General features: G+C 48.7%; 5 protein-coding genes across 5 annotated transcripts; all 5 read right to left on the bottom strand.

Moving 5' to 3' along the window:
- Positions 1 to 922: 922 nt before the first annotated feature.
- Positions 923 to 3,140, bottom strand: BP5553_02084 (UPF0171-domain-containing protein; the record flags this gene model as incomplete). The annotated part of the gene is made up of 2 exons (XM_032010707.1): positions 923 to 2,232; positions 2,282 to 3,140. 2 exons carry the CDS (start codon positions 3,138 to 3,140, stop codon positions 923 to 925), a joined length of 2,169 nt encoding a protein of 722 aa, XP_031874761.1.
- A 1,853-nt stretch (positions 3,141 to 4,993) lies between these two features.
- BP5553_02085 (Uncharacterized protein) lies at positions 4,994 to 5,513 on the bottom strand (the record flags this gene model as incomplete). The annotated part of the gene is made up of 4 exons (XM_032010708.1): positions 4,994 to 5,111; positions 5,169 to 5,283; positions 5,367 to 5,401; positions 5,461 to 5,513. 4 exons carry the CDS (start codon positions 5,511 to 5,513, stop codon positions 4,994 to 4,996), a joined length of 321 nt encoding a protein of 106 aa, XP_031874762.1.
- A 5,840-nt stretch (positions 5,514 to 11,353) lies between these two features.
- Positions 11,354 to 12,268, bottom strand: BP5553_02086 (uncharacterized protein; the record flags this gene model as incomplete). The annotated part of the gene is made up of 1 exon (XM_032010709.1): positions 11,354 to 12,268. The coding sequence occupies one exon, from the start codon at positions 12,266 to 12,268 to the stop codon at positions 11,354 to 11,356; it is 915 nt and encodes a 304-aa protein (XP_031874763.1).
- Positions 12,269 to 13,033: 765 nt separating this feature from the next.
- BP5553_02087 (S-adenosyl-L-methionine-dependent methyltransferase) lies at positions 13,034 to 14,398 on the bottom strand (the record flags this gene model as incomplete). The annotated part of the gene is made up of 2 exons (XM_032010710.1): positions 13,034 to 14,083; positions 14,147 to 14,398. The coding sequence occupies 2 exons, from the start codon at positions 14,396 to 14,398 to the stop codon at positions 13,034 to 13,036; spliced, it is 1,302 nt and encodes a 433-aa protein (XP_031874764.1).
- A 1,049-nt stretch (positions 14,399 to 15,447) lies between these two features.
- On the bottom strand, positions 15,448 to 18,896 carry BP5553_02088 (Winged helix DNA-binding protein; the record flags this gene model as incomplete). Its single annotated transcript, XM_032010711.1, has 2 exons — positions 15,448 to 16,042; positions 16,099 to 18,896. The coding sequence occupies 2 exons, from the start codon at positions 18,894 to 18,896 to the stop codon at positions 15,448 to 15,450; spliced, it is 3,393 nt and encodes a 1,130-aa protein (XP_031874765.1).
- Between the last annotated feature and the right edge of the window lie 103 nt (positions 18,897 to 18,999).

Here is an 18,999-nt window from a genome sequence, read left to right on the forward strand (position 1 = left end):
AACCCCCCTTTACTCCCACAACAGGTTTGGTGATTATTTATTTGTAATGGATAGCTGCCGTTGGCCCGTTTTTAGGACCCCGTATTCTACCAATCCCTAACCGCGAGAAGCGGCACATAAGGTCTAGACTAGTCCAATATGCGCAGAAGTTTGAGGTTTACAATGAATTTGCTGTCCGTGGGAGGCGGACGTTGGACCCTGGATTTTTACGTGCTTCGTACCTGGGTATTAATATAGGTACATACCGTGTGTTACGGAGTACAATGATGAGCATAGCCGTTGAACCTCGGGATTGGGATATTGAGGGTTTGTAGGTGAGGGGCTACGTGGACATGCACGATGCGGTCAGCGTGCGTCCTTGATTCTACTCCAATTACCTATCAGTTTTCTCTAGCAGTCCCAGAATATCCCAGTTTGGCAAGGGCGTTTGGCGTTTGGCTATTGAGTATTTCTATTTCATTTAATAGACTGCGTTGATAGATTAGTTATTATATTAACTATAGGGTAGTTTGTCTTAGGGAAAGCTGGGTGGCACAACGAGAAGGGGATCATGTTGGTATGCAGGTTGGCTTGGCAGGGTCTTTTGGCATCTTGCTCGGGATGGAGGAGGGAGAAGTTCCTAGGTGAGAGGGGAAGTAAGTTGTGTCCTGGCGCTGCTTCTAGGTCAGAGTTAGTTCGCAGTGGGAGGTGGGTTTTCAATTGAGTAGCTCAAATTTCTTGCAATTGCGAGGAATGTTGAGTTGCAAATTCAAGGCAGGGTAGAAAAAGTAGGCGTTGTGTCCATTTCCTGGGTATCATCTGAACTACCTAGGTACCTAATAAAACACCAGACGCCCCTACCCATCCACCCATCCACCATTAAACATCAGACATTAGACGATTATTAGAAGCCAGACCCATTTGCTACAATACGGCGAAATAATCACCAATGTTTACATACAAGAATGATCTCCTGGAAATGCATCAATATACTCCATGTCTCCTTCCGCTTCATACCCTCCTGCAACGCAATCATCTCCAAGGCCTCCGTGCCATTGAAGTACTTGCTGCAGAACTTAAACCAGCAATCCCTGATCTTCGGGTCGGTAAAGCGTTTACCATAGGCGGCGATGTAGAGGGATTCTTCGTGGTTGACTTTATGCGGATCTTTGATGATGTACGGGGAGAGGTTCTTAAGGTGCGGAGCAGGGTTGTGTGAAGGATGATCTGTTGCGACCGGGACCGGCATCTTCGCGAATTCGGCGGCGAATTCGGCAGCATCTTCAGCAGCCTTCTTAGCAAGTCGTTCAAGGCGGGCCTGTTCAGCTGCTTGTTCTGTTGTCAAGGGTGCGTTTGGATCGATGGGTTTCTTCTCGGCGCCGGATTCGTCGGTTGACTCGGCTGAGGCGGTGGATGCCTGTCCTGAAGCTGGTTTATTCTTCGCCTTTTCAATAGCCCCAGCCTTGAGCTGGTATTGAACTTCATATAAGATTTCTGGCCATACGAGGATCCAGGCAAAAGTGCACAATTGAGTGACCCAGCCGCCACGCATTGCCCATGCTAACATCTCCAAATAGGTGGGCCGATGGTTCTTGCTAGGCGAAAACGTCTTGTACGGACGGGGAGCTGCCGATAGAGCGGCGAGGTAGCTAGGAAGGGATGGTGCAAGCGGGAATGCTTTTTTCCATGCAAAATTGGCTGCTGGGAGCTTTCGACTATCGCAATTCGGCGACACGATATACATCTCGCGGGCGTGGAGCGGCCGAATTGCGACGGCTCTACGCCAATAAACCAGATGTTGAGCAAGAATTAATAAGCTGCTGAGTTCTATATTGTGCGTTTGGGCAACCTGGAGAAATGACAGCGTTGGGCTGCAAAGTCGAATACACTCGATGAGTGGTGGGGAGAGCTCGGTGTTGTCCGCTTGGATCTCGGCTATAATCTTCTCCTCGTTGTCGAGAAGTAGAAGAGCAAAATGCCTATTGAGATAGGATGGGTCTTCGTTGCCCTCTTCATCAATGGTGGCGTTGGAAGAGGTTAGTAGGAGCCCTAGCATTGCCCGGTCATCTGACCTTGGAAAACTGGTAAGATAAGGCGGAACGGGGATTTGCAAAGATAGGTCTACTGGGGGTGTGGTAGCCAGATGTAGAGTAGCTATTTTGTTGTTGGAGATCGCGTTGAAGACATCCCGAATCGCTCCGGCCAAAGTTGACTTCAGCAAGATTTCGGTCCACAGCCAACTCATAGGGCGCCCTACAAATTGATTAATATAATACCGACCAAAAGGCTCGAGGAAACGTACGCTCTTCGCGGGCCTTTTCTTTCATCGCAATAATCACCTCCGATTCCCTCCAAACATAGTTGTTCGAAGCCTGAGCATGATTCAGAGCCTTGTTAAACTTCCTGATGACATGCTCGTAAATCTCAAGGATTCGTTCATCTTCCTCATCCTTGGGGAGATTAAGAATAAATGCCACATTAAACATAAGCATTCCACCGGAATCGTCCCCATCCTCCGACGTATTACCCGCTTTTTGATCTTTCTTTTCCTTAGACTTAGCCTCTCCCGATTCCGGTCCCGGTTCTGGATCATCTGTTTCCTTTGTCGCCCTTCTCGACTTCTTAGTCTTCTTTTTCTTCCAGAGACCGTCTTCGCGGATATGCATTGGGTATGCAACAAAGTGAAGGGGGTCGAGGGAAAGCTCGAACTTCTTCTTGTGAAATGCCCTGGATGGTGTAAGGATGCTTTCTAGGTCGGCTGTTGGAAACTCGAATAAATGTTCCCAAGGGACCACATGTTCTCCCTTCTTGTCGTTATAGTGGTCGTCACCGTCTGGCGTGCCCACGTGACGTTTTTGCTTCGGGAGCTGTTGTTGCTGTTTCTGCATTTTTTCATTCAGATCGAGCTTGCCCAACGCAGGCATATCCAAATAGCTGCTCTCTTCCAATTCGGACTCATCACTATCATAGTCATCTTGCTCCTGATCATCTGCCTCAGCGGGCTCGGTATCCAATTCTGTGCCAAAGCGGAGTTCGCGCTCGGTGGGCTTGGTTGAAGGGTGCGGAGGATAATGGAAAACGAATCTAGGGCCATCACGGGATCGGATGGCAAGCGCTATGGCACATAGGCCAGGATTGAGTGTGTCTTTCGCATTTGCCATGTTCCGCAGCAGCTTTGTTGGATGTTGAAGGTGCCCCTAAAGGGCGACTTTGAGTTGTTGCAAGATCGAGCGGCTTCTGACCTTACTGGTGCTTGAAGCGAGCTCGGTAGGAACTGACCACTGTGTGACATGACGCCCCTTTTTTACTCAGTTCCCCCTTTTTGAAAAGCAAGTTGTGGGCAAAGTAAGAAATGAAAAACAATGTTCAAATCGGTGGGAAAGAGTTATTTTGTGTTGAACGGGTGTAAACAACCGGTCTAAACAACCGGTCTAAACAACCGGTCCTGCTCAGACTTCAGCGACCGGACAAATAATGTACACAACAATCAAAATATTATATTCTACAAGCAACAGCGTCATATTTCGGGTAGGGGCATTGGAGGGGTCTTTACCTGAATCACTTACTACTAACTTTGGGCAGTGTTGGTTGCTTTCAATATAAACCGATTTATAAACATTATTTTCTCTTATATCTCGATGGGCGAATATACATTGCACACTTTACAGGTGGCATGCTTTACGGATTGATAGAGCCAGATTTGAGCTAACTCGGGAGGGAGGTAGCTGAGATCTTTTCCCTAAATTAGTATTAAATCTGAAGGCTTGAATTTCTTTATTTATTGTATCCTAAATGCGTTATATATTGGAGTTTATGCACTCTACCGCATTGTGCATGCTGCCGTGCCTATCGTCGATACAGCTAGGCATGGCTACTAGCAAACGGCAGTATCAATAGCCTTCCCAATCGATCAAATACAACTTGGTTCCATAAATATTTAAATATTATACTTTAAATAGAGTCTAAATCCTCCACCTAATGCAGTTGCTCCAGCGCTTGTGACATAGACATATGCCCACCTTCTTTCCGTCGTTGTCCTATATAAATCAAAATAAGTGATTTTGTGTTTAAGGAAGACAAAGGCGGCCACTTGGCTAAGTGGTTCAGGTCAAATTGTCTTCTAGAGAGGATCGATAGGGACAACAGCGACAAAATAAAACGACAAGAACAACAAACCGGCAAGAGATGTAGGCAATCGACCGGGCCAAACTCTTTTGCTTCCGGAGTATATAATGATAATATTTTTACTATAGTACTTTTGCCTCTTTTTCTAGTCTTTGTAACGGATGTTTAAATTTCCCCCCTTACTTCGTCTATCTATCGTGGGTCGTCGCGAGTTAGCGAGAGAGCCTACGTGCTAGATTTGGCTACCTTCTTCTATGGTTACCCCGCTTTTGCCTTTCCTATTGCCTTTACTTCATGGCCTTCGCCTCACATATCTCCTACACGGGAAAACTGGCGCGGGAGGCCTGTGAGTGATGATGATCTAACTGCATTTCTCCCCTCCTCCTCTCCAATACCCCTCCATGGTAGGTTCTCTTCAGTGAGGTAGCCGCCCCTGCACATGGTGCTTCCAACAATCTTACTTTGAAATTCAGAAGAATGCATGGAATATAGACCGAAGATGCATAATGATTTGGTCAAATAGCAGAGAGGATGGCAATTTTCGGCAGTATAAAGTTGCTATCCAAGGCTTGGACGAGTCCAGCGAAACCTTTCGAAGACCGAGCTCTTTGGCCGAGATAATGGCCGTTGGACTGTCAGGATTGCTCGTAAGGGTACGATATACTGAACAATATGTTGACGAATCGGATCCGGGCCAAGTTATAGGTAGTTCCCGCAAAGGCAGTCGAATTCATCTTTAGAATAGAGCGTAGAATCAACGTTGAATGAACCTCATTCGTACTCCAAAGCAATTCGAATTTGAGAAGAGTACCCCCGTTTACGATATAGCCTCCATCCAAACGCCCATAATATGCCACACCCGAACCCGTATATTCATTTTCCTCACTCCCTACCATCTCAACTCATTCTTCTTCCCTTCGTCCGCCCCAACCTTTGTTCCCTCGGGAGTACCAGGCTTATCCTCACCGAACCCCAAATTCTTGAACTCATCCTTCGCCATCAGATTCCTATACCGCATCATAAGTTCTGCCATTTGCTGTCGCCAATTGGGTTGGAGAACACACCTATCCATGCGACATGATAAATACGATTTCGCCAGATTCCTACATTCCGCTTCGTTGGTTCCCTTGACCTTCTTTATGCAAGACAGGTAATTCATCATAACATCTTTGCACTCCCCTATATATCACACATGGATCGTATCAGCACATAAGCTAGAATCCGAGTCGCTAGTGGAGCTTGCGTAGAGGTAGTGATCGTACCATCATGATCGAGGGGAAAGCTGCCGCGCTCTGGTCTGCATCGCCACGCATTAGTATTATGTCCGAATTGGTTATACAAGTTCTGGCCACTTACGGCGTGGGCTTTGACTGAATCTGTCGTCCTCCAGGACTGCCAAATGTGCTCATTGTTTGTGTTGTTGGTCGATGAGGAATCGCCAATGATTTCCGGAGGTCTGGGCCAGAAGTACTCGGGTGCCGCTAGCAAGGATGCCTTGTTAAAAATAAACTCAGTTGAACGATTTACTTATCCGTTCTTACACCATAAAACAAACAGATTACCTCCTTCATTAAGTTAAAGAAACTGCTAAACTACTCAATTAAGCCGAGTAAAGCAGCTGAGAAGGGGTCTTGTCAGCGCTGATACCTAGTATGGTCTGCACGGAGTACCTCGGGGCCCAAAGCTCCGTTAAGCAAGCTCCCCTGGATCGTGCCCAAAGGAATTCGGATGATAGCCTGTGAGCCTGACTACCAAGTCACCAGGGGATATATACTACAGTACGTGCTCTCTGTCGAATTGAAAATCCTAGAGAGGGTGGAGGGAGGGGACAGGTGGGCAGATTGCCCACAACCTATAAAATGAACGCAACGCCCTTCTTTTATTTTGGCGGCGTAAATTATTTATTTGCTTAGGACATCTATGTGTCTATAAAAGTTGTTCACCACAGATAAGAAAGAGATGGAAGAAACTCAAAAAGAGGAAACGCCTCGACGGGGAGACCGCCGCCAGCGCGGCTATCTATCTCCCTTGGATCCTACGCTTCGTGTACAACATCGTCGTCCTACGCTTGTACAACACCTACGCATGGCAGTGTCCCACTCGCTCCTCGCTCATTCCGCTCTTTAGCCAGAACATCTCACGTCCAAAATGTCGGCTGCTCGACATTGGCGTGGGAACGGGCTTCCACCTAGAGCACGCTCCTCTACGCTCCGATGCGCGTGTGCTGCTCGTTGACCTGAACGCCGACTGCCTCGAGGTCGCTAGACGTTGCAGGCGGATATCCTAACGTCGGGGGGCGTGGATGTCGGTGTTCGTGATGGGACATTCGATGCCGTGTCGGTTATGTTTCTCTTGCATTGTCTTCCTGGACCACCAGCGAGGAAGGCGGTGTTGCTGGTAGGTCTGTAAGGCGTGTGTTCATTAGAGCGTTGGAAGAGGCCTTTGGAGTGGCTGAATGGAAAGTTGTAGGGACCGTTCTCCTGTTTGAGGCGAGGCGGCCGTGTGGCAGAACATTTTAGTAAAATGAAGCATTTTGTAAACTTGTAACTCTGTACCCAACATGGTTCTGTGAGAAGCTGCATTAAGAAGAAAGTCGACGTGTCAGGAGTAAAGGGACTAAAACTTATTTTGCTTCCAATATGCGATTGCTATCAGATTTATACAGACATCTAAACACATAAATAATACAATACATGGTTGTTTCAAGTTTTGGTTGTAAACAGAAGCGTTTCCCGAGGGAGAGGGGGGGGGGGTTATTGGCACATCCACCTCCCCCCTAGGAATAGGGTCGTATGCGACGATCCAGAAAATGGTTATAAAGCCATAATAATCGTGACTTGCCCCTATCATCTATATATACTAAAATCTATTGTGCGAAACCGCATGCTACTTGCGAGCAAAGCTTCAAAGCTCCAAATTGAGAACCGTACACTTGCAAAGCTTGTCTCCTATCAGATTCCCCATCCTCCAAGGGTTGTCCTTTGTAGTATCTCATTGCAAAAAAACGACCCAAAACAAATCGAGGATGCTGCGACTTTGTAGCAAGGATAGCCTCTCAACCAAGATCGAGTAATGCATTCAAAATAATTACATGAAGGCAATAGAGCATTCACAAGTTCTGAGCCTCATGGGTGATTTACTAGCGGTACCCATAGATAGGAGCTCGTCGCGAGAGCAACATCATAAAAAAAGAAACGTGCCACGTTAAGACGACGGCCTTAGTACAGCGGCCCACACTCATGGTCATTGTGGTGATGCGGAGGTAGGTCGGGTCGCTGAAGAGATCTACCTAGAAGAACTCGATCATACGAACGATCGCGACAACGATTCCCCTATAAAATGACTTAGCTTCGCTATGAAATGTGCGCCATAGAGCGGCCCCGCTAACTTACAGGCCAGCCGTGAGGAATGTAAGGAAGATGCCAGCTTTCTTCGTACGGCTGATTTGCAGTGTCCAGTACGTTGGAATGGGCAAAACCAAGGTTGCAAAACCGGTGAAAATATCCGGGATGCTGATGTACCTGTACACTCTCATTTGATCGCCACATGTTCCTCCCGGGATAGCTTTGTCATATTTTTTATGCAATTGGCTTGCATATCATGAGGCCTATCATGAGCCTCCAAAAGAAATATAGAATGAGAGTCACAACAAAGGCCCAAGTTAACATGACAAAAACGACCAACTGAACGACAAGGAACGCAATACTACTATGGAGTAGTCTATGACTTATATCCTCAGCGAGGAATTTTGGTGGCAGCTACTGCAGCTGCATATCTGCTCTTTTATAAGTGTTGCTATGTTCGACGTTCGTTCGTAGGATGGTCGATTCAGTGAGGAGAGGAAGGGATTACTTCGTAGAGCAAGCAAAGAGTGATGCTGGCCATGAGAGCTAGCAGTCCTAGAAACGTAGAGATATTGCTCACGTTGATAATCCCTCTCTACGAGTAAATTAGGCTTTAGGGTCAGGTCAGTTGCAGCTACAGATCATCATGCCGCTTAGTTATGGCCATCCTTCCGGATTCTGTCACCGCACAGAACGTCGCTACTAAGACCTTACTACACCGTAGTAAGAATAGATAGGGAGACCGTGGCGGCGTGGCGTCGGCAGGCGTAGCGCCTTAATGCCTGCACGGCCAATCGCTTGGGGAATGGATCGAGATACTATAGAGCACCACCTGCGGTAGGCGCCGCAGGTAGTGTGTGTCTACCTAGGTGGACAAGTAAGCCTGAGACCCCTACTCTCGAAGGCAGTGCTGAGATGCTGAGTGCTGAGTAGTGCTGAAGATCTGAAGTGCACCCCGCTCTACTAGTAGTAGTGCCGCCCCTGCGGAGGAGAGTCCGTGGTGTCCACCGGGATATAACCTATAATTAAAGTAACAGCACTAGCATGAGAGATCCCTTGGCGAACATCCCATTACATATCTCGAAGATGGATGGCTGAGTTAAATGCATCTCTACGACCGTAATTTGATTTGTCCATTCGTGTCATTACTCCGCAAGTTTGGTGTGGCAGTCGATTACGGAGTATGATAATGCTCGAAGAATGTCCAGGATAAGGTCCTAAACTCGATCCAAACTGATATCATCCTATGTACAGTGCCTCGTACTGACATGGCTCGCCCATTCGCCATACAACTGTGATTGCCCTAAATCCTTGAGATGGGTCTTGTCAAGGCTTTGCTGAATATTCCCGGTTCGCGTGCTGAGAAATCGTGGTGGTAGCTGAAGCTTGTCACTTCGCCCTTATCATTGCTATTGAAAGTAATAATGCGCGCTTGCGGTAGCAACAATGGCCACACGCCTTGTCGATAGATTTCTTGGCTATGGTTTGGTGGCCAGTAAAAACTGTTGCCACTATAAGGCTCCAGCATATATTTTGTCAATGGGCGACCTAGACAGGAGAGTTCTAGCTTCTCGTTTTTAACCTTGACGATAAAATGACCCGCTGTGGTTGTAATAATATCCTTCATAGCTCCTCAAAGGGAATTCAGGCGGAGTATTGTCCTTCCCCATATTTAGAAAAGCGCTTATCTTGTCGTAGATTGCCACATTGACCTGCTTTGCGGAATGAGCTAGAGAAAGATAGTCTGGTAATCGGTCCTCGCTGAGAAGAGCACCAAGAGCGAGTTGGCCAATACAGGGTTATTTAGGGTTATGATGGGGTCATACCAACATTATATCTGTCAGCATATGGACTAGCGTTGTTGGTTCAGGATTAGCATGACTGGTCCTTATTTAAGGCGCAGGATTGCTAGTAGAGCCTCTTCCGCTGCATGGATTAGATTGACGTTGCCGGTAGCACAGTGAAAAATGACACAGAAAATACGCAAGACATCTCCGCTGAATTCAAAGAAGCCGCAACACTTGAAGTGGCAGTGGTCATAGTTGCCGAAGCGCCGAAGAACAAAGTGTGTAGGATGCTAGGGTTGGACAGCGATGAGAGAACTACCCAAGACCGCATATATTTGTTCGGTATCGACTCACTTGTCGCCCTCGAACTCAGAAATTGGCTAGCAAGAGATCTGCGAACTGATGTGGCTATACATGAAATTTTAGGAGATACAGAGTGGTAGACATCATTATGACCGCAGCGAGGACGAGTCAGCTCTAGCTAGTAGCTGCTTGGGGTTAGCACTTACCTATTTGCCTAGGTATGATTTCGATATCGTTGTCCTATAGTGATTTCAATACAATCTAGATAGCTTGCGCTCCCTGCTGTAACTGTTATTCGAATATCCGGTCACCAAGTAAGGCTATTAGCAACTCGTCGTACAAACGTACCTTCGCCCTATCTAGGTACCCATGCTCTCTGTCAGCATGTGGTACTGTACCTACCTACAGGTAGGTACATATTTCGTTAGGGAAGCTCCACGTGCTTGCCATTACTCGATCGAGCACGACTATACTCGGAATTCGACGCGTACCCCGTGAGTCGGTTAGCCTATGCATGAGAATTGCTGCTTGTCTATGCTCCCGACAAGCCTCTGTTACGGTGTTTTGTACGGGAAGTGCTTGTCTTGGTCATAAAGTCGAAATGCGACATGTGCTGTACAAGTATTCCTGGCCAGGAGCGTGTAGCATGTTAGGAAACGTTTCTGGCTAGCGTCTGATTTATAAGATAAGGCTAGGACAATCGTCATAAAGCAGCGACTAACCCCGCTGACTTCAACACGTTATAACATCGATATCGAAACCACAATCCTAACTCATACAAGGTTCCCTAAAACGAACAATACTCAAGAGTTGTTAAAAGGGGCAGTATCCACGTGTTGTTCCAAAATGCCTATGTAAGTACACTATTAGGTTTACCTATGTCTAGCGAAATGCCGTAGCTAATAGTGGTGACGTAGGACGCTCGAGGGAAGCTGCCAATGCGGCGGGGTAGAATTTACACTCCAGTCAAGCACGCCTGTTCCATATCAATTGTGTGCCTGTAGCATCTGTCGCAAATGCGGAGGATATAGCGGGAGCGTTAACCTTGGTGGTATAAACTCAACCCTCAAAATCACTAAGGGAAAGGAACTCGTGAAGTAAGAACTCTACGCCTGAGTGCTTCCTGCCTTGCTACAAGGGACCCAGTCTCTTACTTTGAAATAGGAAATATAACGCAATCAAAGACCGCGGCAAGCCCAGCGAGCAAAAATGCACCTCCGAGCGTAACTTCTGCAGCAACTGCTCAACCATGCTCTGGCTTTGGGATAAGACTTGGCCTGAACTCATTCATCCTTTTGCTTCGGCTATCGATACTGAGTTGCCTGTGCCGGATGAAATGGTATGTGTTAAAGGGGACAGTAAGCCGGACTGGGTGAGGTGGCCTGAGGGTAAGAAGAGCGTCCATAAGGGTTACGGAAATGATAGTATCGAGGGATGGCATAAGAAGCACGGCCATTTTGTGGAGTAAATTTACTGTAGAAGAATAAGGAATGGAAACAAAACTAGTAGCCTCACCCTCAACTCAGACTTACTATAGCCTTGCTGCCCCCTCAAAGATATACGCGACCATAGGTGAACCAGAACTAAACGTCAATGTATAAGAAGACATAATAGCGTCTCAATGGATTGAAACTCAACACCGACACAGATCGCATAGACTTCATAACGAAGAAGATATGGCTCGATAAATCGCAGGCCATTAACAGAAGGACCGCTCATATCATATAACGCCGCATAACACAGTCCCTCCATACCCACTAAACACCTTTTCAGAATCCAATATATCATATCCATCCCTATTTTCCTTCCTTTTGCTCAATATATAATCTGCCCCGCAATACCCAACCCCACACCAGCAACCACGCCCGCCCTCGCCATACACCCAGGCGTCTGTCTCGCTCTAGCCGCACCGTTCTTCCCCGTCGCATCGACAACGAAACTGCCTCCAGAGCCCCCCGTGCCAAACTGCGCACAATTTGTGCTCTGGATATTATAACACGCCACCTGGCTTAGAGAGTTACAAATGCTCGTTGCGGAGGCAGGGCCCACATTCAGAATTGTAGCAGGGGCAACGGTCACTCCTCCTTCAGGCGCAACGATCGTGACGCCGAAGCCAGAACCAGCACCCCCTTGGAGGTCGGCGGTGCAGGCTGCGAAGTTCTTTTGGCAGGCTTCGTAGGCGGAGTTGCAGGCCACGCTGTTGGGATAGGTTGTTGCTATGTAGGGAAATGGGAAGAAGGAGTTCGGGACGACGGAGGGGGCTGCGGTGGGAGCTATTGTTGATTGTCCTGTTGCGCTGGAGGACCTCCCCGATGTTGGTGTTGCCGTTAGTCCTGGCCCTGTCGTACTACCCCCTATTATTGCTCCTCCTGTTGTAGATACCTCTGCTGATGTAGTTCCTGTCGGCCGCGCGATTGTCCCCGTACATGCTGCTCCGACGGGACAGCATGCTATGTTGCGGGCATGGTCCGTTGTGCATACTGAGCCTGGAGTACAACACGCTCCCCCATATGCGGCCGAGAGAGTCGAGCAGGAATTGTAGTTTGCTGGACAGTTGCCATCTCGTTTGAGAAGTTCGCGCGTATCGAGTTGTAATGTTTCGTTGGAGATGAGGAGGGATTCGCTATGTGGCTCCAAGAAGGGTGCGAATATTGAAGGGATTTGGAGCGCAGATATTGATATTGAGATGGGCAGGAGGAAGAAGGACGCTGCCAGCGTGCTCGATAACATTGTTGAGGATATTGATGCCAATGCCGATCCTTCTTATCTGGGCGAGCAATCCGGGTTGCTTTATTGACTTTCGGTGGATCCTCGTGGAGACTTGAATATATGTATATACCCTGACAACTTTGTGAGCCAACAATAATTAGAGACTTTGATGGAGAGGAAACTGTCCCTGAATTGGAATTCAAATTTGTTAACTAGAGACGTTTTCAATTGGTTCGAGGCAAAGTTGAACGAGTGAGCTGGCAGTGGGGTGGGAGCTGATGCATGTGCGCCGCTCTGCATGTTGGTGGAGCAACGCCACTGATCCTGGTCTGGGCGCCCAGACTACAAGGAGAGTGACCATAGTTAACAAGAACATTCGCAAAATGACATAATAGGGGAACCGACAATTAGGGAGTATGGCATTAATTATAATTATAAATCGTGGATAAGTATAACATTTTTATTTTGAATAGGATGGGCGACCGATTTTTCCTTGGGAGATTAACTTAAATGATATAGGATAATGGTGCCGCATAGGAGTGTGCGAGTCAAACATAGACTATCAGGACGAGATCACATTCATAGTTCAGCAGGAGTGGTTATTCTGTGTTGTATTTGCAATATGAAGAGCAAACGTTGCCGAATAACTCTGTTAGCAGAGCCGACTGAATGCACAAACCCATGGACTTAGGTCCCCTTAATGACGTTAATGACTTTGAAAACTGCAACCGCCAAAGCTAAACTCCGCAATTCATGAACACCTGTTCGCCGATAAGTATGAAATACTTACTCGGACGAAGAAGGACTCATAGGACGGATGTTCTCCTTCCAATTCTTCGAATCAGAGGGACGCCGAGGAGTCGACGGACCAGCCCACTCGCCAGCTGCAGATCCTGTGCCAGCATAGTCGGTCTTGCTCAGTGCATCAGCTTGAATCTTCCAGAGCGGCTGGCCCATCTCAATAAGACGCGGACCAAACTCTTCCAACACCTTCAAAACCTCACTCTCTGGCGTATCCTCCGCTACTTCACCAGTACCACCCGGACCGCCGAAAGTTGCCTTCCACCAGTCCTGCTTCCAGTCCTCAATCGCAGTTAGAGCAGCTTCACTATCGGCTTGGACATCCTTGGCGATCATATAGAAGGATGAACGTGTACCGTGCTTCTTCACAGGCTTGAAGACTTCAACTTTGGCGAACTTGCTGAAGACATACAGGATCTGAGTCGAGGGCCAAGCGTCGATCTTGTGCAGAAGCATGATAATGGTACCTCCGCTAACGACTCTCTTCAGAGAAAGGAGCAGCTGCGAGCATGACAGGCGCTTGGCCTCATTCTCCTCACGCCAGGATGGTCGATTCTGGGTCCGCAGAACCATGCCATCGCAGAAGACCAGGTCAAATTGATCATGCTTGAAAGGCCGGAGACCAATGAAAGATGATGGGCTCGGATGCGTAGCCGGGATCTGTCTGTCATCCCAAAACTCGTTCTTTAGCATAGTGACGTCTGCGAATCGAAGGCCAGCCAGAAGCTTGGTATGCATCCTGATGATATGGCCGCCATCCTTGGGGTGAAGTGTAATGGCATAGCATTTAGCCATCTTGTGCTTCTTGAGAACTGCGCGTGTGTATCCTCCAGGGGCCATGCAGATATCCAGGACCTTGATACCTTCTTCGTCGTGGGCAGTCAGATCGAAAGCTCCAGTCATCTCATGCATTTCATCCGCGATCTGCAGCATCATGTTGTAGAATTTGTTCTCGCCCTCTTCATCCGCGGTATCGGCTCTCTCGCGCTGCCGCTTGAAGAAAGCATCTCCCATGGCCTTGTTCTCAACCCATCCCTACCAGATCTATTAGTCCTTATATCTTTAACGTGCTTCAATGAATTAGAAATGACTCCTTACCCGAACTCGAAATTCCATCAGCCGTCCAAATTCAGGTTCATTCTTGAGCATGTATGCCTTGACAAGGGTGGTAGAAGAATCTGTCTTCATGCCCTCTGGGTGGTCATAAAGGGAGCCCTTCTCCAACATATCAGCCAGCTCGTCGATAGTAACCATGGTCGGCTTTCCCTTGGTAGCCTCTCCTGGTGGGAACGCATCTCTTGGTGGGGGCGCATCTCCGCCAGCTTGGGCTGCGGAAATGGAGGGGTCCATCGTGCTATCGAGGATTGATGATCACGGATTGCGAGGTCTTGGAATGAGATGGGAAGGATGGGATCTTGTGTGGGAAATGGGAGTGATGAGGTTTTGGATGGGAAATGGGAAGGTTGCGTCGACGATGGAGTCAGGTCTTGAACTGGGAGCGACAAAAATAAACACATGTTGCATCTATCGCTGTCTCGCCCATCCGGCCAGTCGCCCAACCGGCCAGACGCCCACTCACTGAAAGACGTGGAAAGAGTCAGATAACAAACAGAATAGTAGTTAAGAAACGTAAAAAAATACACGTTTAAACATCCTAGGCACGAAGCCGGTGTCTCACTCAAGTATATAATAAAGGAAATATAAGGAGCCACTAGGTGCGTAGTCCCATTAAGCCAAAACCAATATCAAACTTCACTCAGGGTACTGTTGTTTGTGAAATGTTTGCTGTGCATTCCTGTTTATGATTTGCTATGATACAATTCAGCAAAATTTTGTTTTCTTCTATGTTATTTAGCCGTCGTTCATTGAACGGCATGTGGGGAAAAGGCAGAACGCATGCAGAAGTCAAATTTTTGGAAACCCATCAATCCGAGCATGCATGCAGGCCATTATCAGAAGTGCATTACGCCTGATGAGCAGAACCTGCCCTGGACTTTTTGGAGAGAGATCTGGGCCGAAGGCTATGCCAGAATATGAACACATACAAAGACGAGAAAGTATAGCGAAAGCTATGATGCTCCTGCTCGATAATTGGAGAGATGGTCTTCGATGAGAAGATGCCGCGGATATTCTCCAATCTCTGCGAGCTCCTATCAAACGCCGTGAATACCACAAACAAAACTCGTAGATACAATCAATGTGGGGTGTCCAGCACACAGTATCTGCCTGATAGCAGGTTCCATATGAGAGGACTGACTCTGGCCAAGAGATCGAGCGGCTATGCCTTCGTCTAAGGAATGGCCGAGATAAATGAAGATAAATCGGGGAGATAGTTAGAAGTGGAGTTCAAGGACAGCACAATCGACCAGTCGAGAAATCCAGCTGTTCTAATTTCGCCCCTAAGCAACAACTTCGGTGGTTTTCGGCTTCGGTGGAAGTTCGAGTTCCTCCCTTAATTTCGGGTCAACAAAGTTGTCGATCTTCTTTCTGCTCTTCATATCAAGAGCACCATTTCGCCATGCGGCCCTAAGTCGTTCGAAAGCTGGGCGGTCGTTCTGATCCTCGCCCTTGACCAGCTCAACGTAGTGGCGCGCAAGGGTCTCAGGAATCACTTTCTTCTTGCTGTTGAGAACCTCATCGTAATAGGAGATCAAGTTCTTCATGCCGCTGGTGGCCTTGGATTCAGCATCCTCAAAGGCATACTTTCGGAACTCGGAATACATCGTCAAATTGAAATTGCGGCAAAGGAAATGCGACCAGAACTCGTAAAGAAGCTTCATCTCGGTATGAGTCTCTCCGGAAGTAGAAGCTTCGCGGTTCTTCAGTGCTCTAGCACGGAAGGAAGTGTAAGGCTCCTCATGATTGTGCTCTTCAACCGGAGCTTGTTGCCGCTTGCCCTTAGCCCACATTACTGGAGGGCCATTGCTGGAATCCGGCTTGGTGGGTGACAATGGACTGAAAGGGCTCCGTGAGCGCCGGAGAGCATCAGGAGAGCTATAGCAAAATTAATCAGCAAAAGGGAAATAAATATGGGGAGTGTTAGAACTTACGTTTCAGGCGCATGTGACCCATTGGTGAGAGTCCGACCTTGGCGATTATCATCATGAATCTCCTCAGCCATTGATCTGGTGTCGATCGAACCATTAGAGAATGTTCTTGACGATGCGTTATGGTAAGGCGCCTTAGGCTTCGAGTCATCCGCGCCCTTTGGGGCAGCGAAGACGAGGGTTAGATTTGCAACCTCCTCATCACTGAAAGTCGTCTCGGCCTCGAGAGGATCGGTAGCACCATTCGCAGCAAGCATGCCGGGGGCAAAGTCAGGCACAGCAGCAGACAGCGGAGTCTCAGGATGGTAATGGGTGCCATTGCCATTTACAACCGGGGGAGCCGACGTTGTGTGACCAAATGATCGAAAAGTAGACTCAGTACCATTCGGAGAGAAAGCTGGGGGTGACATCGAGTGGTTGCCAGACATTCCCATGGGGCCCATGTGGAGGGATCTCGCATATTGAGGTCGCTGATGATAAGCAGGTCCTGCATTTCGGACAGACTCGTCTCTCTCTTCCATTGAAAGCACCCACTTCTCGCCGCCCTCCTTTCTCCGCAATCGGTCAATGCCATCCTCGCCTCTGATGAGATCGAGGAGTTCTGACTCCTGGCACGCAAATCGGAGCATCTCAAAGTCTTGAGTAAGAGCCTGAATTCGTTTGAACCCGGCAATGAATGACAGGAAAACAAAACCCTGAGAGTCCATGTGCTTTCTCAGGAAGACATCCTTGCATAGATTGTCGATGGAGAAGTAATATTCCAGCTGCATTGTAACCATACCAAGCACAGAAATCTGGTCAACGTACGGGTTGTATGGAACAGCGCTCATTGAGTGCTGCATATGCGGATAATCGTACATCGCATTTGTTTGCAAAGGCGGCATGTGCTGAGCGACAGGACCCGCACTGTGAGGGTAACGACCATACACAGCGCCACCAGGTATCGACTGCGATCGCGAGCCACCACGACCTCCCCGTGAAGAGGGGATCGGATAGTGGTTGTTGAACGGTGGTTGCTGGAGAGGGGGACTGTATGGAGCAGAGCCCTGGCGGACAGGGTATCCATTCGATGGCTGAGAAACATGTCCGTTGGTGAAGATATGCGGAGGATGTTGCTGGCTGTTTTGAAAGTTATGATTGCCTCGACCTCTGAAACCGCCGCGACCCCGTTCAGGTCGGCCGCCGTCTGCTCGTTCACGAGGGTCTTTGCCGAAATTAGCGCCTTCCTTAGCCTGATCAAACCCTCTCAGATTTGGATCACTTCTCCTATCGGCAGCGGCTCTTGCTTGGACGTGGGACTCCTGCGATGCGCCTTGCACGTTGTCCGACTTAAAGCTCTTTCCTTGTTCTGCACGAGGATATTGGTCAGGGTTAACTTCCTCACCCACCCCATTGTCGTTCAACTCGCCCTTGCTTGCGCCACCTTTTTGCTTCTCAGCAGATGCTGCCATTGAAGGCTTTCCTTGATCTCGCGTACCAGAGGCGTCGGCTGCTTGCCGCTTCGATGAGTTTGGAGGAAGCGAAGCCGCTCTAGGAGCATCACCTCTATTCATGCGCTTATCCGACTCGGATGGCGAAGGAGCAAGAGTGGTAGAGGCACTTGCTAGTTTCTCCCCAGTGGATCCAGCATTAGCTGCATGCGTTGAACGACCACCAGCCTCTGTCCGACCACCTCGAGCTCCTCCTCGACCTCTTCCGCCTCGTGGAGGCAGTGGAGTGTTGAATGCAACGGATGGCACGTATGGTACCGGAACCCACTTCTCCTTCTGGCGTGGCTTATTCGAGGCGATGTCATCCTTCTCCTCTTTCTCGAACTTGTCCTGAGCCTTCCGCTTCTCTTCCTCGAGTGCAGTCTCTGGAGTTGGCCAAGACATCGCATCTTCAACAGGCGGCGGCAGTTGACCAGCGGACGATTTCTCATCTTTCTCGCCCACTCTACTACCCCGCGGGCCTCTACTCTTCGGAGATTGATCATCCTTGGCCTTGCCTCCTTCACTGCTCTTCCTCTGTTTAGAAGCTGGGTCTTTGACTCCACCATTTTGTGCGACGCCAACAGGCTTGTCGTTCTCGTCAATGCCCGTGGGCTTCCCTCGTCTCTTCATATGGGGGCTTCTGGAGTTGTCGTTGGAGCTCTGTGGGCCTGAAGTTGCTTGGGTTGGAGCCGCAGCCGAAGCTGGTTTAGACTTTGCTGCTTCCTCCTTTCGCAGCTGCCAGAAGTTGAAAGTCGGCAATGGAGCAGGAACAAGAATTTCGGGTTGTTTCACCTCATCTTTCTCCTTGTCTGCAGCCTCCTTCTCGGCATTCTTTTGCTTCTTTCCTTTCTTGCTTTTTCTTCCTTCGGGAGTCTCGGCACCCTTCTCGGCCGAGTTTCCATTATGTGAATTCCGGTCTCGTGTAGAATCCGGTGTACTACCGCCAACTAATGTAAACTCCTCCTTGTCCTCGATTGGGAGCGTGGAGGTCGAGGCCGTGAGAGCGCTTGGAGAAGCAGGTCGCGAAATGGATTTTGTCGAAGCTGCTGTCCTCGATCCGGCAGTCGAGGCATTCCCGGACTGTTCGGCCCTATGCGGAACATCACTGCCTCCGTTCACACTCTGGTCGCCCCTCTCAGAGCCACCGAGAGGTGTATCAACCGTAGAGTGAGGATCCCTTGCAGGCGTGCTGACCCCTGATGTGGCCTGATTTGAGGTGGCACTGGAAGGTGCTGTTGCAGCAGCACGACCCTTCGCGGCCTGGGCGTAGGAGAACATTGGGGGATTTGCGGCCAAGTCGCCCGTAGATCTGGATGTAGTGGAACTCATTCTGATATGCTGAAGAAGAAGTTCGGGTAAAGGGGGGGGGGGGTGAGAGAAGATACTTCTGCGAAGCAGATGCGCTGTCTGGGTTTAACCAGATCAAACCAGA

Source organism: Venustampulla echinocandica (genome assembly GCF_003357145.1).
Source record: "Venustampulla echinocandica strain BP 5553 chromosome Unknown scaffold_0, whole genome shotgun sequence".
Classification (NCBI taxonomy): Eukaryota; Fungi; Ascomycota; class Leotiomycetes; order Helotiales; family Pleuroascaceae; genus Venustampulla; species Venustampulla echinocandica.